The 23,635-nt window shown below is 41.5% G+C and overlaps 1 protein-coding gene across 3 annotated transcripts; it reads left to right on the forward strand.

Annotated features, from left to right (window-relative positions):
• The first annotated feature begins 1,135 nt into the window (after positions 1-1,135).
• TNFAIP3 (TNF alpha induced protein 3) lies at positions 1,136-15,969 on the forward strand. Of its 3 annotated transcripts, XM_085313113.1 has the most exons (9): positions 1,136-1,818; positions 3,301-3,613; positions 7,784-7,974; positions 8,200-8,347; positions 8,556-8,726; positions 9,496-9,676; positions 11,114-12,039; positions 13,383-13,615; positions 14,394-15,969. In XM_085313113.1, exons 2-9 carry the CDS (start codon positions 3,316-3,318, stop codon positions 14,673-14,675), a joined length of 2,430 nt encoding a protein of 809 aa, XP_085169239.1. In that variant the 5' UTR covers positions 1,136-1,818; positions 3,301-3,315; the 3' UTR covers positions 14,676-15,969. The 3 variants fall into 3 exon arrangements, with proteins under 3 accessions (XP_085169239.1, XP_085169240.1, XP_085169238.1); XM_085313114.1 differs by lacking the exon at positions 1,136-1,818 and having other exon boundaries at positions 3,212-3,613; positions 14,401-14,528; XM_085313112.1 differs by lacking the exon at positions 1,136-1,818 and having other exon boundaries at positions 3,213-3,613.
• Positions 15,970-23,635: the final 7,666 nt, after the last annotated feature.

The following is a 23,635-nucleotide window of genomic DNA, read 5'->3' on the forward strand; positions in this document are numbered from 1 at the left end:
GGGGCCCCGGCCCCGGCCCCGGCCGCGGGAGCGGCGGCGGCGGCGCGGGCTTTGCGGCAGCTTTGGGGAGCTCTCTCGGCGGGCGGAGAAATTGTGCCCTCTGTTGACTAGCGGCGTTGCAGGGGCTTGCTCGGGGATCCTGCCGGTCGATGGGGCTGCTGCAGTAAGCTTTTCTTAGCGTGTGTTTCGCAGGACCTGATTTGCTGGGATTTTTTTTTTTTTTTTTTTTTTTACTTGCTTTTGGTGCTTGCAATGCCAGAAAACTTTTCTGCTTTAAGCTCTTCTTACATAAAACTGGTTGTAATATAGATAGTCGTTTGCGTCTTGTGTATGCATGCTTCCAGCAGACCAGGACATTATATAATTAAGCTACTTAGAGTAGTCGTGTGGTTTRTAAAATACCCTGAAATCCTGATCTTGTTTTAGTGTCTGGTAAATGCTGCTAATACGCTTAATTCTGTACAAAGCATCTGAGTGCAGAAATCAGTGGAAGCTGAAGACCCATCTAGTTAATATGTATTAAGCATATTTATTTTAGAGTTTGATATAGTCTTAGCATTATCTTAGCAAAAGACTATATTATTGCCATTTTTCGGATAGAGGACGGAGAATTAAAGCAATTTTAGCAAGCCAGCAGCAGAGCTCAGAACAGAATATGGGTTTTCCCAAATTTCCCAAATTTGGGGTTTTCCAGCATCCCATGTATTAATATTTTGGGAAAAGATCCTGCTTAAGTTAGCCATTTAATCTCTGGTTATTGCTTCTTTCTGAGAATTCATAGTAGTTACATGCTGAAGTAATTAAGTAGTGTAGTAAAATCTAGTGTAGTATGAAGTAGTATAATTGTAGCTGAGTTGTCTGTTGAGTTTCATTAGCTTAGGTGTCTGCTGAGTTCTATTTGTTTCATCACACTGTCTTTTGAAATAATGRTGTTCAGCCTTTTCTTTGATTAATATTTAAGCACTGCAAATGGCACAGACAGTACTTTACCTGTGTGTTACACCTATCGTGTGTGTGTATATATGTATGTATATGTGTGTATGTGTGTAAATACACACACATAYATATGTGTGTATATATACATGAATATATAAATAATATTGAATAATATCATTTCAGTGAATGCTTAAGTAGCAAAAAGTACAAGTTTACAGAATGTTGGAAATAACCATTTCAGGGGTCCATGCCAGTAGTGCTTAATCATATGATTAGTCTTTATTCATGTAAAAAAATCCCACTGACTCAATGACTCTACTGATGTAATTAAGAAATTTAACATTCTGATCTACAAAAAGTACAGCTGTGGTTATTAAATAGATTAATAAAGGGTTGTTTAAGAAATGAAATATAAWCCATCCATACAATTACATTCAGGACTACATCAGTAATATGCAAAACTATATTGTTTGGGGGGGGTGGATGAGAAAATAAGTTTATTCCATTTTAAGGCTGTATATTCCTAGGAGGTATGTTTAGAATATGCAGTCTTTATTAACTAGAGGAAAGCTTTTCCATGTGTTTGCAGCTGTGATGGCTGTGAGCACTGCCGCTTGCATGAGCGGAGGAAATTCTGTGTGAATTACATTGCCSTAGTTGAGCAAAGTGGCTCACAGTGGCTGTACTGCCTTTGCAGCTTTGCTTTGTCTGCCTCTGTTCAGGGCTTTATAGGATGCACATCGACTCTGTAGATCAGTTGGTTCTGGGAGAGGATACACAAGGCAACTCTTGGCAGGAAGAGTCTGAGGTCTCATCTTATCCTGGTAAAGTCCTTTCCAGGGCTCCCGCTGAAGGTGGATTTTGCCAGTGGAAGCAGCGCAGGTGAGGAGATGAGAGACATTGGTTCCCTTCCTGTGCGGAGTAGCTTGCTTGTGTCCTGTGTGAGAGGGCTCTTCGGCCTCAATAGGCTTGGGAGCACCTTCCCAGTCCCTCTGGCMGGTTATCATTCATCTTCTTCTCTCTGCCCTCCAGACTTCCATGTCTGCAAGACAACTTCCTAATAGTTGCTCTGCTCAGTTTTCATTGTTTCTGGTCTTCTTCAACTTAATATATTTATCAAGACTAGATGGCTTGATAGTTGTCGCTGTTATATTTGTATGTAATTCATAATCACAATGGTAGGTTCTCTTAATGCGACCAACTGAATTCTAAATTTTAGATATGCCTACATTTATTAAGAGAAATGTTTACTTTTTCTCCTTTTAAACACAGTAGTAATGTACAGAGTAGTGTGGAGAGTCTTTCCATGTGAAAATATGTTGCTAGAGGTATTACTATTGTGCGCGGGATTCTTGTGAGACGTAGTCCTTACATTTGGCCCTAACTAGTCACAACACTGGTATGCTCTGAAAAAGTATTTCAGAGGGTGTAGATTGAGGTTATATGTTTTTTTTTTTTTTTTGATTCTCCTGCTGTAGCCAGTCAGACCAGAGGTACTGAAGAAAGGGATGCTGGCTAGTAAACATTAATGGTCTCACTGTGGAAAAATATTGGGGTTTTTGAGCCAAGTGGAAATGCTTTTTCAGCTATGTTGACTTACTGCTGAGTAATAGTGGGACTGCAGTTTGCACCCCCACACACTGCACAAGCACCTCTGTGCCATAGAGTACTACTGTTCACGTAATATAAGGAGCCCTGAGAAGAGTAGCATAAATCTGGCCTTCAGTGCTTGCTCTGTTGCAGATTCCTCGTTTGCCCTCTTCAGCCACCGTAAGTATGGGGCAGATACTAGCATGGCATGCAATTCTTCAGGCTATCTCTTTTTGTACAGTACCAGGCATCACTTTTCAGAATGTATGGGCTGTGAAAGTCTGAAGTGGTCATTCTCTGCTTTTTTTGGCATGTCGTCAAAACAAAAGCTTGAAACACGCTGAAACTTCATTGGGTTCATAAGGGATTACACTGTGCAGTTATCAATTAGTCAGGTCTCCAAGATAATTTTTCATTCCCTTGATCCTTCCTTCTTTTATCCTTACTTTGATGCAGACTTCTTTTTCAACAGTGATACAATCTCCTTGGTTCATTATGAATAAATTCTCTTTAATATCTCAGTAAATGATCAAAGTAGATGATTGGGATTAGCTGTTCAGAGTCTATTTTTTGAGTAATGCAGAGAGATTTCTGGATATGAGATTTAAAAATCATTATCTGTATAAGCTCGGAGTGGACTGAGTCCACTCTGTACACTTTTTAGGTAAAACTGCAATCCAAAAGTATGCATTTTAATTCCTTGCAGAAGTGATAGCACTCTGATGCATGGACATTGAAGTGTCAATAAGAGAATCTTTTTCTTCTTCATTTCAGATTTCTTCTGGGAACATGGCCGGCCAGCACATCCTTCCTCAAGCTTTATATCAGAGCAATATGCTGAAGGCTGTGAAGATCAGAGAGAGAACTCCTGAAGATCTGGTCAAATCCCCCAATGGAATAATTCACCACTTCAGAACTATGCACAGATACACCATAGAAATGTTCAGAATGTGCCAGTTTTGTCCTCAGTTTCGGGAAATACTTCAGAAGGCCCTGACTGACCAGGCCACCCAGACTTCACTGGAGCGCCAAAGAAAGCTGAACTGGTGCATGGAAGTTAGAAAACTTGTGCCTTTGAAGACTAATGGTAAGTTAAGAGCTGGTCTTTGCATCGGCATTAAAAAAGGTAGTAGGAATGTACCACCTTGATTAATAGTGTCCGAGTTTATGTTACTGAAACAGAAGCACATTACTTTAAAAAAAATTGTGCCTTTTCATTCTGACTTTGTAAACTGAAATTTTTTCCACATGGCATATTGTTGTGAGTCTCTCACAGTCCTCCAYCTTTATCATGGTATTAAGAATAGCTTGCAAATTACAGAGATGGTTTCGTAATACCAGTGGCATGTCAGCACCTAATATCATGTGAGAACTTTGTCTTAGAATCCATCRCCTTTCTGTGAATCTGACTCCGTTAAGGGTTGGCTGCCTCACTGAGAGTCCTGGATGGCCCCTAATGTCAAGCAAGAGGAGACTTCGSATGCCTGGAGTGACAAGGATATGTTTCCTTGTATTTATAGAAGTCAATACTCGGTTATAATCCCTGCCTTTGTAACTGGCAAGTGAGGTTGAGCTGCTGTCCCAGATGGAGCCACTGTGTCAGCAGGCGTCTTGGACTTCCAGCCTTAAGGAAATGACCTTTGTGACAGGCATCAGCACCTCGTGCYGTCAGGCTGACTAATGCTCAATTAACTGATAAGCTTAGCAGGCTTTGGCTTCCCTCAGGACTCAACCCTAATTCCAGTGTGTGCAAACGACAACAGTGTTTGTGTAACAAGAAGTGTGCGATGCCCTTTGCTTTCAAGGGTCAGTGCAGTTTTAGGACTTTACTTCAGGGTTACGTTGTTAATGTGTGTTTTGTCAGGTACCCTAAGTAAAAGGGTACAGCTGTAGTGCAAAGATGTCTTGAATAGAGTGCATGTGTCCGTGTATTCATGAGCTGGTAACTTTTGCACATGACTGTGAGGACTGCTGGACATTTCACATTCGGTAGAGGATGGGTCCGGCAATGGCTGTGATGTATGGTCATGCAACTACCAGCCTGGTCTCAGAAGTCTCGACAGCATATAGTACCCCAGACTGGGAAGATAGACTGGGCCAATTAGGACTCCAAGAATGTGGAAAATATATCTTCTTTGCTCAAGGAGCATGTGCTACTGGTTATAGGAACTCCAAGAGAGRCGGACCTTTATTTTATGTTCTTTGAATGCGTTCTTCTCATACGTGTTTACATGCACGCTGCCTTTGTCTTCCAGACCACATTCCTCCCTTCYCAAATTCTAGTGTATTTCTTAGTCCAATTGCATGCAACTGTGTTTTACAGAAACCATTAAAAATTAGACCCRCTATGTAGAGGTGACTGGCTCAGCCTTAAAGAACCCAATCCAGATTTCTGTCTCTGTAATTGTTATARAGACAGTGACCTTTTGGTGGGCTCTTGTGGGCTGCCTCTCCACTTGCCTAAAATTCTCAAGATTTTAATTAGGCTCTGCATGCAGATTGCATAATCTAGAACTTCTAGAAGGATTGGAGTTGCGGCAAGGGCAGGCAGCACTTTACAGRTGCTGTGGAAATAACATCACTCTGTATTGTGTCTTCAAAAATGTCACTCCAACAAATACACTCTATAAGATTTACTAGGAAAATGGGCAGTATATGTAATTTTTGCCCTGAGAAAAGAACAACAGTTTTGGAATCCCAGACCTAGTGTTAGTCTGTGTTCTGCAGGGACTGAGATGGCTTGGATGGGCCCTTATTGATGGTAACACAATATTCAGTGAATATGGTCCAGTGAGTTGTCTCGTGACTGTAGACCAGTTTTTACAAATGGAAATAGTTTATGCACTGGTGACCTGGAGCCCATCCTTGAGTAGGTGTACCAGTATATATGATATTGAAATATTCAGATTGGTTTGTGTCTCTGTTTCCCTCTCTACCTCTCCCCACCCYGCAACAATGAACTTGGCTTTAGTTCAGTGTTTCAAAGTCATTAAGTGCATATATAGAGGAGTGGCTTTGGGAAACTGTGATTTATGCAAAATAGTCGTGGCTCGGAAGCTTTGCAGGAATGCGAAGGTGAACTATGGATTGAGGGAAAGGAACACTGAGAGAGGGGACAGAAGCTTGTAGAAGCCATGTAATAGTCCAGAAAACAACATTATTCAAATGAATAGAAATGATGTTTTTTTTCCCTCCCACATGGCGTAAAGAATATTTTTAAAAGCTTTTGGCTGCTTAACCTGTAGACATGGGAGGGATATATTATCTTTTTTAGTCAACAATGGGCTTTCTTCCAAAACTTCTCTCTTTTTCTGATGAAGGTTTTAATTTTTGAAAATTGAAGAAGTGTATCTTTTAGGATTTCATTAACATGGATTTTAGCTAATGTGTACATGAATTTACAGAGTTGTTGTGTATTTAAAAAAAAATAAAAGCCATTGTGAATCACCACACATTTATTTGCAGACGTGTGAATGGAGGATAAAAGGAAGGAAGTAGGAGGTATAAAAATTGAAACTGTGTTTAAAAAAAAAATTAAAAAATTCCAGCATCTATTGGTTGTAGAGATTTCACTTGTATAATGAATAGGCACTCATTCCAGCTTGCCCAGCCACACCCCCCGGGAAAGTCCGCCRGAGACTTCACTGTTCAGCCGTGCGCACTGCAGAACAAAAAGTACAACTGTTGCTCAATTRCTAGTCAAATAGCACTGGGGAATTCCAAGTGCTGCGTAAGGAATTTTGTGCCGTGGTTCTCAATAAAGAACTGAAAGTGAGCTCTGAAAGAAAAAAAAAATCTTATCTTTGCTCTAGATTTTGCAAAGGGAAAACTTTATTGGGATTAATATGTCATCTTTCTTGATCAGAAGGAAACCCAGTCAGTTTTTCTGTATTATGTGCTGTTCCCTGATTCTGAGCTCAAGTATGCTGTTTGCAGATGTTAAGTAAGCTTTGCAAGACAAGATTCGGAAACCAAAAGGCAACTGCAGGAGCCTGATATGTGACGAGGCTGTAACAATTTATAAAATGCTAAGAGGACTTCAAGTGATTTTTTTCAGGATCTGGAGGCTGTTGTAGATTCTCCTGTGCAGTTTCATAGAAAAAGAGAAGAAGTGCACAAATGATGTACTTGAGCTCATAATGCACATAGCAAGCTGGCATCTTTAGCTGACATTTTAACTTTTTTGTGCGTGGAAGGTCTTTGAATTTTTATTCACATGAGTGAAATCTAGTAGCTCTGCCATGGTTGAAGTCCTCTATTCTGAGGAAATTATTGTGGTGTAAACAGCAGACCTAGTTTTAAATCTGAGGATGTGACAGTAGTGATTCTTGATTTCTCTCCTTCAAAAGATTTTTGAGGAAGATGGGTAGAGGTAGAACACCTTTTGATCGAGTTAGCTACTTTGATTCTTAGTTTCCTCACCTGTGAAATTGCAGAACATTGCTTTCCTGCCTTCCTATGGAGTATGGAGGACTTTTTGAATGGAAAGTGTTCTACCAATGAAAAGGAAATCATTATGCTATTCATTTAAGTAGTTTTAATTTTGTCTTTTAGAAATACAGCCCTCTAACTGTGTAGAAACACAGCCCATGTTCTGAGAGGAAGGGAAGACGTCTGTAAAGCAATTGCTTTGCATGCATCACCTGTTCTTCCCTTTCTGTCTTTCTTTTTCTTTTTTTTTTTTTTTTTTTTTTTTTTTTTTTTTTTTTTTTACTCCTCCATCAAGTACAGCCAAGTGCCAAGCCCTACAATGCAGTGCTCGTCAGGGAACTTGAGGCTCACTGTTACTACAACATATTCTTAGTATTTTTCATTATCTCTTACCCAAATGTACACCTGATGGCACGGGGTAATTTCCCTCATTAGCATTTATACATTCCTTTTTAGTTCTAAAATAGCTTTATCATGTTAATTCAGCTGTGTTTGTTGCTTGCAGCTGATTGTAAAATTTAGTTCATGATATCAGTCAAAGTTAAATAAGATAGACAAGGAGCAGGCTTCCCACCATTGCTGAGTGACAGCTTAATACCACATGTTGAAGGAGAGATAACAGTAGAGAGGCAACCAGCTTGATTTCTCCCTCTGAGCAGGGAGCTGATAGCTGTGATCTTGTTAAAAGTCTACTTGTAGAAGCCTTGGAGAGAAATGCACATGGGATATAGGTGGTGTGCATTTCTACATCCTGTGTCTTTTTCTTTTTTTCTTAATGTAGTCATTTAAAACAATGCACTCTTATTTTTTTCTTTCTTTTTTGCAGGTGATGGAAATTGCCTCATGCATGCTGCATCCCAGTACATGTGGGGTATTGAAGATATTGACCTTGTCTTAAGAAAAACATTGTTCAGCACACTCAGGGAGATAGATACACGGAACTTCAAGCTCCGCTGGCAGAGGGAAGCAATTAAATCCCAGGATTTTGTAGAAACAGGACTCCATTATGACACCCGAGTAAGTTGGCTTAAAGGAATCATGCTGTTTTCTGAGTGCTCGTCATCATCAATATTTGTGTTGATGACTGTTTTATTTTCGTTTCCACTGTTAGTGGAGAGTAGAAACATTATCCCTTTGTAGGAAAAAGGAAAATGTTCTTATTTTGAGCACTGCTGAGCTGCAGTTGGTTCCTGATCTCTCCATCTCTGAACCACTGCTGACAGATGTTGATTCTTTCCTCAGAACTGGGAGGAAGAGTGGGAATACCTCATTGAAATGACATCCCCGGAAACATCTGGGGCTCGAAACAGGCTTCCATATAATGCACTAGAAGAAATCCACATCTTCATCCTTGCTAACATCCTCAGAAGGCCAATCATTGTCCTTGCAGGTGAGTTGTTCAGCCAGTCATCTCACTTTAAGGACAGTACGCTTTAGTAGTGCTTTTCTTTAGTTGTTGTTGCTTTCAGATAAAACTATTTTAAAATTGGGAGTTTTCTKCAATTGTTCTGAAACACAAGAATGTTGATGTTTTCTGTTGCCTGTGGCACATATGTATTTGCTTTTAATCGTTGGATTTTTTTTTCTTCTTTTCTCAGATAAAGTGGTAAGAAGTTTAGAATCAGGCTCCAGCTTTGCTCCTCTGAATGTTGGTGGCATTTACTTGCCTCTCCTTTGGCCAGCTGAAGAATGCTACAGATATCCAATTGTGCTTGGCTATGACAATATGCATTTTACACCACTAGTGACTCTGAAGGACAGTGGGCCAGGTATTTTCCAAGTACCTTGTCTCGGTATTTGTGTATCCTCTTCAGTACCTTTATGCTGATAAAGTGTTTGAAATATAATCTGGTTTAGATTTGTATTTTAAAGTTAAAACAAATTTAAGATTTCTTCTGAATCTGTTCTCAATGTGTAAGCAGATTAAGCTGTATGTAGGTATATTTGAATAGAAATTAAGGGTTGTCTTCAAAATGACAGCTGAAAGTATAATACAACTGGCCTGATTACAGGTTGGGATCACTGAAAGGGTAGCCTCTGCTTCATTCTGGCTTTCATCCATGCCCTGTTATAAAAAAGTTTTGGAGGACATGGTCTCACAACTGTGTAGACTTTCCTGGGAGGGATAGTGATACATATGTTTGCTGCTTTTTAATGCATCTCTTCTGCATGTGATAACACTTTTCTAGGTTCAGGTTAGGACATCACCTTTTGAGAAGGTATAATAAATTAAAATCCCCAATACTGGCTACACTGAGAAGAAAGATGCTCCAGGGATATTAAAACTGCAGTAGAATGGAGCTAGATTTATAATGCAGACATGTCTGCTTTCTTCACCAGCTGTATTATTTAGAAACTGGTTGCTCTTGCCAGCCACTCTTTTGTCTCTTCAAAATTCAACAACAGTAGTGACATCTCCGTATGTTGTATCTTATGGCTACTCCTCTATGGTAAAACATTATATGTAAATATATTATATTATATTATATTATATTATATTTATTAACATATATATTAACTCTTTCCATTTTCACACAGAAATCCGGGCTGTCCCTTTAGTCACCAGTGAACGAGGCAGATTTGAAGACTTGAACGTGCACTTCCTGACAGACACAGAGGAGAGGGAGAAAGAGCAGCTGCTAAAAGACTACTTGATAGTGATAGAAATTCCAGTGCAAGGCTGGGATCATGGTACAACTCATTTAATTAATGCTGCAAAGTGAGTGTCACTCTTCATTCCTCAAAGTTATGCTGTTTATGATGGTGGTAGAACCTGATAGCCCTGTGTGTACCTTTCACATAGCATACGTGCTTACCCTCTGCACTGTGAAATATTGGCATTATTATTGATGTGCTTTTAAGTAGTATGAGCTCAAACCAGTCTCAAAGTTAGAGCCAAAAGTGTCTTCAGATTTAGAAGAGTGAAACTAGTATTTTAAAAGAGCAAAGCTAATAGTTTCGTTGACTTTTAGATTACTCAGGGAGAAGGCTAAAATGGATAATACCAGAAATGAGTAAGACAGAATTTTGTCACTTTATATGAGTATAAATTGCATGAAGTGCATTTTACGTAGTTTTGGCTGTGTTTGGTAAAGTTGTTGGTGGTGATTTTTCCGAAATGCCAATCACTTGAAACATTGTGCTGTTACAGTGTTGTAGCAGTATTGCAGGCAGGAAGCTGTGAGTTGTGGAGAAACTAGAATCTGGTTTCATCCCAGATAATATCCAGTAAAATGTAGAGAGCATTTAGGGAACATTAGCATCGATATCTGTCCTTCCCCGTCACAAATGTGCGAGGGAAGTAACTGCCTATATCCTCTGTGTTTACTTCCATTCCTACACAGAGAGATCTCTTTATTTATGCTGGTTTGGCAGCCTTTAAAAAATTGAAATCCTCCAACCCAAAAGATATGTGTGTGCACAGAGTAGTAGCGCAGCTTCCTCAGTCATACTGAGCCAATGGTTATTGAAGGTATCAGTAATGCTAGCTCCTCATTGTCTGCAGCTTCTGATAGACTGGTGATATGGAGTTTTCCCAGAGGTCAAGGGAAGTACAGGGTTTGGATTATGGATGCTAGTGCAATAGGAAGTTGACTGAAGCCATTTAGTTTGTTTCATGAATTTGATTTTTAGCTACAGACCCAATAGGGCAAAACCAGAAGCAGATATTGATAAACTATATCATGATATACTTAGCCCACTGTAGGAAAAAATTGTTTTCAATTATTTTCACCAGTATGGACTGGTGAACAGAGAGGTCTTCCAGTCTGACCTCAGCCTGCCTGAGCTTCAGTCTTCTGAGGAATTTAAGGTTTGGGGGATCTTTCTTTTCACTTCTTAGAGATTATTCATCTTCTGCCTGCAAACAACTCTCACAGACCAAAAACCCTCATCTTGAAAACTCTTTTAAGAATACTTCTGATTAGCATTGTATCAGACCATTTCTTTAGATGTGAAAGTATCCATTTGACATCACTAGACACCTACATTTAAAATTATTTCCATTTAAAGCAACAGTTTAACATCCTGGATCTTTTAGCTGAGTACTATGGATATGCTTTAAAGCTACATTTCCTCCTAAGACTGGTTGTATTTGCCTCCACCCCCACCATCTGCCTATTTCAGTCACTAACAGTCTTCATTTTCTGGCTTCCAGGTTAGATGAAGGCAATCTACCCAAAGAAATCAACCTGGTGGAAGATTACTTTCAGCTGGTACAGCATGAGTACAAGAAATGGCAGGAGAACACTGAACCTGCTAGAAGAGAGACCTGCTCCAGGAACAGACAGGAATTGTCTTTTTCCCAGCTCTCCCTCTTAAAGGTGAAATGTGAAACTCCGAATTGCCCTTTCTTTATGTCTGTGAACACCCAGCCCTACTGTCATGAGTGCTTTGAACGGAGATCACAGGGAAGTAAAGGAAGAAAGCAGACCTCCAAAACAGTACCTGAGAAGCCATCAGCAGCTGGGTCAGGCTCTTCCCGTGGTGAAGGTTGTGAACCTGGAGGATGGACGTCTGAAGAGCCTGTAACAGGACCTCGCTCTGCACCTCCTACTGCTCCGAGCCTTTTCTTGTACAGCGAAACTACTGCCATGAAATGCAGGACTCCAGACTGCCCATTTACGTTAAATGTGCAACACAATGGACTTTGYGAACGCTGCTACAACTCCAGACAGCTTGGTCCTTGTAATAAATTGGATGACCTAAGACATTTAGACTATGCCACATGTAAGGTGTGCCTTCAGAAGGCCAATAGGACCTTTAATGGCATGTGYAGCACTTGTTTCAAAAGGACTACAGAGCGTTCCTCAAATGGAAGTCCTGGTTTTATGCCTACGTGTCATCAGAGGTCTACATCTGACCCTTCCCAGATATCACAGAGTCTCATTCAGCATTCGTGCCATCAGGTTCCCAACAACAACTGTGGCGAGCTACCACTGGCAGCACTGCCCCATGCTGTACATGGTTCAGAGGAAAAGAGGGAGAGTAACCTCTGCAGGAAACCTGGCTGCAAGTTTTTTGGAACTCCTCAGAATGAGGGATTTTGCACACTGTGTTTCTTTGAGTACAGGGAAAACCATGGTAAGTTGAGATGTTGTGAGCTTTGTCACATTTTGGCTTCAGATAAACCTTATGAAGCTGTATACACTGAGGGCAGAAGGGCAGGTGTTCATGGAAATAGCGTAGAGCAGAAGCAGCAATGTGAGGAGAATGTGCCTTTTGGGCCCTTATTTTGTAAAGGGGCATACAGTAACAGTATGGTAAATCTGTGAAATGCATCGTAAAACTTCCCATTGTCTTTCATGGCATCAGAACTAGGTCAGTGTGGAGTGGGTTTTAATCCCTTCCAGCCATCTGCTGCAGTAATATTTTGGTATGATTTTTTTCTGATTAAACTTCTTCACATCTAGACAGGTTGAAAGAATCAATGAAAGTTGTGGTGTTGTACTGGTGCTACTGAAAATCCATTCTGTTTATAATGCTTTCAAAAGGCATTGGGATTAATTTGGAGGTGTACATTCATTCTAGATGTAACTGATGTAATATTCTGGTGTAACTACCAAAGTCACCTTGATAAACAGAGGATATAGGACTGTAGCTAGTGTACTTGCATTTTGATGTAACTTAGAATATCTTGTTAAAATGTACTTTGAACTCTCTCTTGGTATGCAAGCACGTGGGTGTGTATAAAGTCAGGACTTTAGGAAGATGAATAGCCTGTGAATAAATCATGGCATGAAATCTTCACCTTTCATACTACTGCCCTGTTACATAGCCAAAGAACCCTTGGGTACAGTGAGTAGAAGGTATATGTACAAGCCAACTACTGCTTATCCAGTAAGACTGTTTCATTGCTGGCAAGTGTGCCAATACTGTACCTTCTACATATTTTTAAATTGGAGAACTTCTATGCTATCTTGCAATATCTTATTTTCCAGTGTTGTTCACAAGTTTTCTTTTTTTCCTTCTTATTATGGAATATGTAAGATCATTTCATGAGCTTAAAAAGCATAAGACAGTTTAACCCGTTAAGCTGTGTGCCCTTCTGCTTTTTTACCCCAAATGATTGAAACTGGGCAGGACGAAAAGAAAGTGTGGGGATAGATCACAGATAACATTCTGAAGCCAATGGCAAAATTTCTTTTAACTTAAGGGGGATCCAGTTCTCATGCTGAGGGCCAGGTTTTCACAAATCAGATGATTCAACAATTTCTATTGTAAAAATCAGGTTATTATCAATCCCAGTCATGTAACATTAGAGAAAGTGTGTTGACTGAGGGGTCTGAAGATTATACGAAACTCATGGTTGGGGCTAGTATTTTTTTTTCTGTCTTCTTTTTTAAACTAAGGAGCTTTTTCATAGTTACTTTTCAGTCAGATCTATTGGGCACATTCAAACTGTTTCCCCTTGCTTTGCATTACAGACAGTGCTTTGCTACGCCGTCAGAGGAGATCTCAGAGGAATTCTTGTGCAGCGGGTCAGTCTGGCGGCTCTGCTGCTGCCTTCCACAACACGGTTTCCTGCCAACGGCGAGACTGTGGTACCCTGGGTAGCACTATGCTTGAAGGGTACTGTCAGAACTGTTTCATTAAAGCCCAGAACCAGCGATTTCAGGAAGCCAGAAGAACAGAAGAACAGCTCGTGAGACAGCCAGAAGTAAGTGAACTTCCGAATATCTTCCATTTGTTTAACCCTGCCCATTTTTTCTCTCATGAGAACAACTCGAAATGTACAATACAAAATCTTTGAATTACTGCATCTTAAGTATCATGGAAAGAGAAGTAGAGAGTATCTCATGATTCTGCCTGCTGGAGCTGTGCAGCACTTGTAAAGATTGTTCTCGATTTAGGGTTGTCAATGCTGCATTCAGTTTTGCTTCGGGTGGAATTGTATCAGCAGCCTCAGTGGAAGCAATTGGACCAGCAGTTGGTGTGTTTGCTAGCTGGGGAGAGGTTTTGATTTCTGCCCTTAGAGCTATGCTACTGCATCAAGAGACTTAGTCATCTTCATGTTGCCTTTTTCACTGAGCACATTCACAGATTTTCCTTATTCCATTTTTTAAATTTGGTTTGTTTGTTCCTTTTACAGTAGAGAATTTATAAAGAGAAAAAACTTTTTTCTAAGAAATGGCAGAATTTATGATATTCTTTGGTAAAGCCTGACTTGGCTCATGTGTTGTACTATTTTTACTATTCATTGTACTATGTCTCTATCTGGGAGATGAAGAGAGTAGCAGCTTGAATATGAGTTTTTTGCCTTGCTTTGCAAAGCAAACTCCCAAAGCCCTTGCAGTGTTCACAGTGGAGTTTGCTTTCTGTGTTTGCTACCAACCCCTAGTGGTTATGTACACAAAACATTAGCAGAGTTGAAAGTAAGTGAAAAGCCTCTTGTGCTGCCAGTGTTGCCACTGACAATGTTTTTAACATTTTTCAAGAGAACAGGACAGCACAGAGATCTACAGAGAACGGCATTGACTAGCCAGAAGAGACAATGTGGTGGCGCTTCATGTAGAAACAACTTGGCCTGCCGAAGTGATGAGTTGTGCCCAGAGTGCCAGCGCCTCAGTCAACTCGTGCAGTCGGGGAATCCTAGGGATTCATCTGCAGAAGAGACTCCAAAACAACGCTGCCGAGCCCCTGCTTGCGATCACTATGGCAATGCCAAGTGCAATGGTTACTGCAATGAATGCTACCAGTTCAAACAGATCTACGGCTAGCAGCAAGGAAGAACTGGTAAAGAACAAGAAAATGATACCAACTACTTCCATAACTGAAATGGTGCTATGTCCAAAACACTTAACAGTCCGAGGAGCATAGGAGGGTGGGTGGGAAATATAATCTGTCTGCTATTGTTTCTGTTTATTCCCAAGAATGGGAATAAATATCTACTTCCTGTAAACACTGCATACAAGGACTGTTGAGAAGTACAGTTTGCTTTCTGCACAGAGCGTCTTTCACGACTACACTTTTATAATGCTGTATTTAATTCTTGGACTTCCCAGTGGGAAGTTTGAAGCATTTAAATCCAAAGAACTTCTCGGTTCTGCCTCTTTCTGCATTTCGCTCTTACTCCCAGGCAGGGAGACTCAGCTACTGCTAGAGGGACAAGAACCCTTTGCTTTGGTGTACATCAGTAAAAGGCAAGAGTTTCCTGAGACRGATCTCCAGGACAGGCTGATGCAACCTGCAATTGAAACTGGATGAGGATGTGTAAAGAAACGTGCTTTGGTTTGCCTGCTTCCTCGCTCGTGTTCTTAAAGAGCTTGTCAAGACTCTAGGTCTTGCATGTTAAGTTGTTGCACTGAGTGGGACTGTGCTTGCAGATACTCAGCACATAGCAGTTGGAAACAAGACCAGCAGTTTTTTAACATRCTTACTCCAATGTTTAGATCCTTTCTCAAATCTCAAGATAACTGGGAAGATATGTGATTACAGAAGCAACTTCTACCAGTGTACGTGTGTGATGGGAAATCTGAATCTTCCCATTCCCAGCATGCATGGAAGAAGGGACATCCAACAGACATTTAAGAAAAAAAACCCCAAACTTATCTTAGGGTTTTATTCTGAAGCCAAAGCAGCTCTTTTCTGCTATACCATAKCTGTCCAAAATACATGTGCTGCTCTTAATTCTCCCACTCTCCATTTTTGTCACACTGTTTTCTGATATCCTGAATGTGATGCTGTTATCATACTAATGGCTTGGAGCTTGGTAATGAGGTACTCTAGGATCAAGATTTTACTCCTGGAGATCATGCTTCCAGTTCTCAATCTGCATTTCTTTCTTTAGCAGATTGGCCTGCACCATTGTATCTGATACCTGCTTCTCTCATCCCCTTTCACACTTTTTAAGTTTTCAGCATCTATTTTGCTGCTATTATTTTTGGAGGTGATACCTCTTCTGATTTACTTCTCAAGTTTAGAATCTTTTTCTAGTTATTAAAAAAATTAAAAATTAAAATAATTCATGACATATTTCTGTTAAATTTTATATATTTTATGAACTTTAAAAAATGTGAACCTATGTTTTAGTAAAATATTTATGTTATTTCAAACAATGCAATTTGAAATTTGCACATTTGGGATTTTTTTATGTATATTTACTCTTGTGTTGAATTTTACAAACTTAAATGTATAACTGAAAAAAATAAATTATTGAAGGATTGAATTTGCTGGTTTATATTGATGATGAGAGAAGGCGCAACTGAGCATGAGATGTCCACTAAGGAAAGCACTTCTGTTCATGACCGCAATTCGGCAGGTTACAAAGAGTGCCAAGCCCTTTGAGGGGATGATAACTTGCTGTAGGTCTCTGTGTAGTCCCACCTTGCGACTGTGTCCGTCAGGAAGGGCTGTCTCGCTGCTTTGTGGGAGACCTGTGCAGCCAGGGTCCATAAAGACTTAGTTTAGGCAAGCACAGTGGATTTTCAGTCCCCAGAACTTTGAGTTCAGGAGGATAGGGATAGTGGAGGACCAGGCTGCCAGGGAAGCTAGGCTAGACTGACTTGACTTTGCTTTTTTTGCTCGTCCATGCTGCTTGCATGCCAGTTTGGGCAGTGGTGGTGACTGTAGGTGCTTCCTACTTCTACCAGGCCATGCATGCAGGAGCAAAGGCTCACAGCAGCCCTACCGCCTCCTCCCTTGGGAGCAGCAGGGAAGCCCCTCATCCTTTAGTCTTGGCATTTGGGTTGCTAGAGAACTCCTGAAAAGGGGTTTCAAATGTCCCTATGCAGTCAGAAGAGAGGATCCTCTTCCCACGTCAGCCCTCTCTTACTCTTTAATTCTTACTGGCCACTCAGGACCRCACTCCAGCATATTTTTAAGCCCTTTCCCAATTTAAACTGTATGGAATTGAAGTTTCTAGTATTTTTGCCTTAGGTCAGTCAGTCCYCTCGGAACTTGCACAGCTGTCCAGACCATGGTCTTGGATCCTGATCTACCTTCGTGCATACCTATTGCTTTCCTTAGAGTTTAGCCCAGCTCCCCTGGACCCATGTGTCTTGTCTCTTGGGGCCAATGATGCAGAACAAAGCCCACTCCTCCAGAGCAGAGCCTGCTACATCTCCATATCTCATCTCTAGAGCATAGTACTCTTTTTCAGAATCAAACTCTGCCCATTCATACCCTCCTGCCCCTTTTTCTTGGATCCATACAACTCTCATGCCCTCCAGAATTACCAAGCTTCTGCACTGTGCAGAAACATAGATGACAAAAGAGAGGGTAAAGACTAGAGAGGACATCTACTGCTGGACACTGGCAGAGGGAGGCAGTCCATCAGATCCAGCCAAGGCAGCAGCCAAAATCTGCTCCTTGAGAAGGCCAAGCCTTGGCCATGGTCTGTCCTGTGTCAGGACACATTGTGTGCAGCTCTCCAGGTGCACTCTGCAGCTGGGCTGGCAAGGGGAGGTGGGAAGTGTGGTTACCACTAACTGCAGTATCTCCATAGAGGAAGATTTTAAGATTGAATGCTCCAAATCCCACAGATTTTCTCTGCTGTTTTCCGGGCCCATTACTCATAACTCTAAAGTCACATGAGCCTTATCTCACTCTGAAGCTCTTATGTAAATGAGTGCCCAGTCTGTCTCTTGTGATTTAGTTGCGTGGGAACATTAAAGCTAATAGCTCTTTTTCTTTAAATACTCTGGTATTTCCCTAATATCCTTAGGGGATTTTGACCCTCTGATGCTTTCTGCTCTCTGCCTAGACACCTCCTCAAGTTCATGTATTTTTTCCTTCCTGTTCTGCAAGACAGAGCTTTTATTTGGATTCTCCCTTTTTGTGACCATGTATGGAAGTCCCTTTAATAAGACACAAATCTTTTATAGATAGTGTTTCTTTTCTTAGCAGAAAGGTAAAAATAATATGAAGCAATTGACGTAATGACTACTCTCAGAGCACTGGAATTCCTTATAACRTACAGTAAGTGATTGCTGCGCAGGCAGGCTTACACATTCATTTATTTTGAGAAAGGATACTTTTAGATCATTACAATAATTCCTGATTGGGGAAATGAATAACCTGAATATTATCTATGCATGTGAATGTCATTTTGCAGGGATATAACTGTTCTGTTAACCGATAACTTCTCATACAGAAAAGAAAAAAGTTCTTAATAAATTTTTAGTGTGGAGAGAGGTTAGGTTGATCCCACAATGTTTTCCTAGGGAAGTCTTTGGAGTGATCTAAGGACCAAGCTATTTAACCAGAGGTGGAAGCAGCAGTCAGTATGAAATCTGTTAGATCAAAATCCTTAAATCAAACTACTGATCTGAGTGTATACTCCAGAAACCATGAGGCAGAGTTCAGTGTGGTTGGTGTTTTGGAGGTGAGGCAAAGAAAGAGAGTTCTGGCTGTTATAACCTTAGGTGGAGGATGTGATGTCCTACAGTTTCACAGAAGGGTAGGACATCTTATTTACAACTTGTACCATGCACCAATCATTTTTTCCTGTACTTGTTCAGCCTCACTCCATCCTGTTCAATACTCTGACTCAGCAGAGTGGAAGAGTCACTGCAGACACAGAGGACCCCACAGACGTGCAATGCGACTCCTCTGCTGTGGGCAGACCTCAGGAAGCAGCCATGCCTCTCTGAGGTACTTATCATGAGGCAGTTATTTCAGTACGAATGACTTACTGATTAGCAAGTCCTAATTTGGTTCCCATGCAGCTTGGTGTCCAGAGATTCCAGCTGGCCCACAAACAGCCTGGGAAACGTAGGAATGCAATAGAATGAAAATGAAAATCACTTGTCTGAGTCTGTGTAAACATATGCGTGGCCTCATCTCTACTTCATATGTGCTTGATCAAATTGTAAGAGATTACCACTTTCCCAGCTGTCATTCATCCTGAAGCACCCCTGCACAGTCCTGATCCACAGCACCTTATTACCCAGAAGTGTCTAAAGTTATCAAAAAGGACAAAAAARCCTTTGCTGTGCAAAACCTGGGCCTAGTGTCTTAGCCAGGTAAATGGCACCACCTGGAACAGCAGGATCACAGTTCCTGCAGCTCTGACACCACCATGTCCTCCTGCTTGTGTCTGGTTGGGGAGCCTGGAGAGGCCCATTTCCTGGCTCTGAGCCTAACACAGGGCATATTGTGATATCAAACTATTTTACTATCCAAAAGAAGGTGGTTGCATCCAAACTGCCTGTGAGGAATGGTCCTGCTCTGCATTAACTCCTGAAATGGGTGACAGATTAATTTAGAAAGAGGAAAGCTGACCATTTTTTGGCTGCTGGGGAGCTGCACCCTTCTTCTGGCTCAGTGTCTCTAAGATCAGCTGTTGCCCAGACACTTTGGTTGTAAATTAGCAATGCTCTGCTTTCAGGGGACTGTCTGATTCCTGGGTGTTGCTGTCATTTCTTCTGGGAGGAAGAAATTGCAGGGGCTCAGTAGAAAGTGATACACATCTGTTTCTTTCCTACAGTAGTGGCTCCTAGACTTTTTAGATCGTGAATCATTCTCAAATCTTCTTTTTTTTCAGTGTTAAAATTAAGCATTTGTGTTTATTTTTAGGTCTCCTGCATCACCTGATTATGCAGAAGTTACCTTGTGCTACTGATGCTACAAATGCAGCTACACAGCTCGTCAGCTACATATCTGCAGCATGAGTCTCTCTGCACAGTAGTTCACATACCTGCTAGAAACATCGCAGGTACCCAGGGGATTTTACTAACAGAGGAGCTGAAGGACTTTAGGAAGCATTTGAGGGAGGCTGTGAAGATTTCAGTGGTATCTAGATGTTGGATATAAATGTTTGGGATATAAATCTCTCTCTCAAAAAAAAATGATGTTGAACATAACTTCATGTACTGGTGACCACAGTGCCTGAAGTTAGCTTGTGTTTTCAGTCTTTGCAAAGTAAGTAGTTCAGCTGGGAGGTATGATGCATGTTTTCCTTAGGTGAGAGCCACAGGGGAACAGTGATTGTATATTTTTATCCAGCACATGTGAGTAGGACATAATGGTGTAACATGCACAGGATGAAACTAGAAAACTACAACAGGGAACAATTACAATTTTAGTTTATATCAAACTGACAAGGTCTCTTAAAATAAGGAATTAGAAGCACAGATGCCTTAACATCCAAGTGCTCAGTTTCTCAGCTGTCCATATTTACATGCAGTATACCAAACCTATCACTAATGGGAGCGGGTTCAATACGCTGATGCGAACTTGCGCAGTGATTTCTGTACTTATGCTTTCCCCCTCACTACTGATAAACCCTGACAACATCAGCGGTTGCGAGGTTCAGAAGGAACCTGCAAAGGAAGAAAGACAAAACACTTGGAAGCAGTTTAACGCAGCTACTGCTTCATTAACTCCCCTGGTTAATCCAACATCAAAAGCATCATTGTGCCTCCCCTTGGCCACGGAAACCTATTTAGGAGAAGGCTGCCACTAGTTCTTTCAAGGCTCAATCCTCCCAGTGTTAAATGAGTACTGGCCAAAGGGAATAAGGAATGATGTCCCTTTACCTACTGCAAGGGGCCTCCATCTGCTGTTTTGAGGGTCCTCTGTTAAGTCCCCCTCTCACTCCCAGTTTGTTTGGGAAGGCAGCCCCCTTGAGCAGCAACCCTCAATGCTGGCCCGAGGGCACTTTCAGCAGATATCTGCTCCCCCTTACCTTTCCTTTCCCTTTTACTCTCCTGGGCCCCCAGAGAGTGAGCAATTCCCTGGCATCTCTTAAAAGCATATCCATTCCCTGGTCACACAGGAATCACAGATGTTAAATAAATGTACATTAGAAATAAGTCAAATATTTAACACCACACGATCTGATGTATCTTGCAGCTCAGCCTGACAGCTCTGTGAGTGTTATCACCTCTCAACACGTGGACAAGCCACTTCTCTCACTCTCCAGAGATCTGGCGGGCTACTGCGACTGTCACCTTGCAGGAGCTGTGACTCCCTCCCTCCACCTTCAGGCCAGCCCGAGACCCTGTGCCAAGTGGCTGCCACAGGGCTTTTTACTGGGCAGTTGCTATAGGCAGCCTAGGCACTCAGTTTAATTACGTCTGGGTATGTCAAGATTTACTTCTACTGAAAAAAAACTTTTGTAAAGCCTTTGTATATATGTATATCTATAAAAAAAAAGTCTTTAATGTTTGTCAAACAGAAACCTGAAATAAGAGCAGGTAATTTTGCTTGGGAGTTTTATGATGACTTCTTTTCGTACTAATGCTAATTTTCAAAAAACTCCCTGTGTCTAATATTGAAAGACAGCCTACGGCATGTTATCCAGACTGCCCCCTCCTCCAGCCTCACTGAACTGAATAATACTACGTACATAATCTCTCCCCCTCTTCTCCCCATCCCCTGATCTCTGACAGCATTGATTCTTTTTGTTATTGGATTGGCTTTTTTTTCCCCCCTCCCTCCACCCCCCYGCTATCTTTTTTTGGTTAGGTGATAGTAAAAATGCTTGGTGTTGGGCAGGAAATGAGATTTCCCCTGGTGAATTACCATGGGGGGAAACTTAGGTTTTGTTCTCTGGTTATGGCCTTATTTCAAGGGATTCATATGATCTAATAAAAATGTACATTATGAGTTAGTCCAACTCCTGCCCAATACCATTAAAAAGAAAGAAAAAAAATGTCTTTCAGTGGCCTGTCACAAGAAAGGGTCAAAATTCCCTTCTCAGTTACAATGCAAAGTAAATTTACTGCAGTGGGGATCTACTCTAAGGAACATGATTCTACCTAGAGGTTTGCACTTTGAAACAAACACTTTTTCTACTTTCTATTCTGAGATACCCAGCTGGGTGATGTAGGATAGACTTTGGCTATGGCCAAGTATTACATTAAAATCACACAGTCAGAGTTCTCACTTCTTAAATKTAATTATTGTAGGAGTCATTTCCTCTTGTCTGACATTCTGGATAGAAGAGTGCATCCTGCAGTGATGCCTGTTAAACATTTTACTACAAATTCTGATCACATTTATACTTCTGCAAGCTTTTAGTAAATCCCTTAGCTTCAGCAGCATTACTCCAGATATTCAGAAGTATAACTAGGATGAGAATATGGCCAATTACCTTATAAAAATAGCCTCTTACTTTCATTTATGTGCTCTGGAATGAAAAATGCACATTAAACTACCGCTGTTGCAATCTTCATGCCACAAAGACATGCCTATATAAGCAGACCTCATTGATAACTCAACTTCTTCATCAATGACCTGGATGAGGGGACAGAGTGCCTCCTCAGCAAATTTGTGGATGATACCAAGCTGGGAGGAGTGGCTGACACACCTGAGGGCTGCGCTGCCATTCACAGAGACCTGGACAGGCTGGAGAGCTGGGCAGAGAGGAACCTCCTGAGGTTCAACAAGTGCAAGTGCAGGGTCCTGCCCCTAGGGAAGAATAACCCCAGGCACCAGTACGAGCTGGGGGCTGACCTTCTGGAGAGGAGCCCTGCAGAGAAGGACCTGGGAGTGCTGGTGGATGACAAGTTGACCATGAGCCAGCAATGTGCCCTTGTGGCCAAGAAGGCCAATGGTATCCTGGCCCAATGCCTGGGSTGCATTGGGAAGAGTGTTGCCAGCAGGTYGAGGGAGGTGATCCTGCTCCTCTACTCAGCCCTGGGGAGGCCTCATCTCGAGTCCTGTGTCCAGTTCTGGGCTCCCCAGGACAAGAGAGACATGGAGTTCCTGGAGAGAGTCCAGCGTAGGGCTACAAAGATGATCAGAGGGCTGGAGCACCTGCCCTATGAGGAACGGCTGTGAGAGCTGGRCCTCTTCAGCCTGGGGAAGAGAAGACTGAGGRGGGATCTTATCAATATGTCTAAGTACCTGAAGGGAGGGAGTCAAGGGGACAGGGACAAATTCTTTTCAGTTGTCCCGTGTGACAGGACAAGAGGCAATGGGCAGAAACTGAACCACAGGAAGTTCTGCCTGAATACAAGGAGGAATTTCTTCCCTGTGAGAGTGACGGAGCACTGGCACAGGTTGCCCAGAGAGGTTGTGGAGTCTCCTTCTCTGGAGATCTTCAAGGCCCGCCTGGATGCAACCCTGTCTACCATGCTCTAGGTGACCCTGCTTGGACAGGGTGGCGGGGCTGTACTAGATGATCTCCAGAGGTCCCTTCCAACCTTAGTGATTCTACAACTCTATGATTCTATGRTAAGTAATATATTTAAATAAAGACACATTTTGCATTGATTGCTGGTTAAAATTTAATGAGAGTTAGTTGCCTTAGTTTTTGCTGTGATCTTTAATGCAGATCCACTGAAAAAGCAAAAAAAGCAGCCATACTAATATTTTAGTGTGATAGGTTATAGCTTATATAGCCTATAAGGATATAGCCTGCAATAAGGATAGAAAATATTTCTATTTGAGGAAGGAGATCACATTGTTTTTCACTTACATATTATTAACACACAGGCTAATGGAAAAGGACAGTGTTGCATGGCTTTTTTCACAGTCATGTGGGTGTCTAGACCAGCCTACATTTGTCTAAAAGAAAAAAAGTCATCATTTCCAGAGACCTTTTTTTTTAAAAAAGAGAAGTTTGGGTGGTGATAACAGGGCAGTKAATGAATGATGACCCTTGGCAGAGAGCTCTTTTCTTTAAAGCCTGGTGCCAGGTCAGATGCTTGCAGGCAGAAAAGCCTTCGCTGCTTGCCAGCGCTCCTGTGCATTTGAGTCATATCAGTAGTGTGCACCATTAAAGTTCAAA

Source organism: Rhea americana, unplaced genomic scaffold (genome assembly GCF_003343005.1).
Source record: "Rhea americana isolate MKP2758 unplaced genomic scaffold, rheAme1 scaffold_377, whole genome shotgun sequence".
Lineage (NCBI taxonomy): Eukaryota > Metazoa > Chordata > Aves > Rheiformes > Rheidae > Rhea > Rhea americana.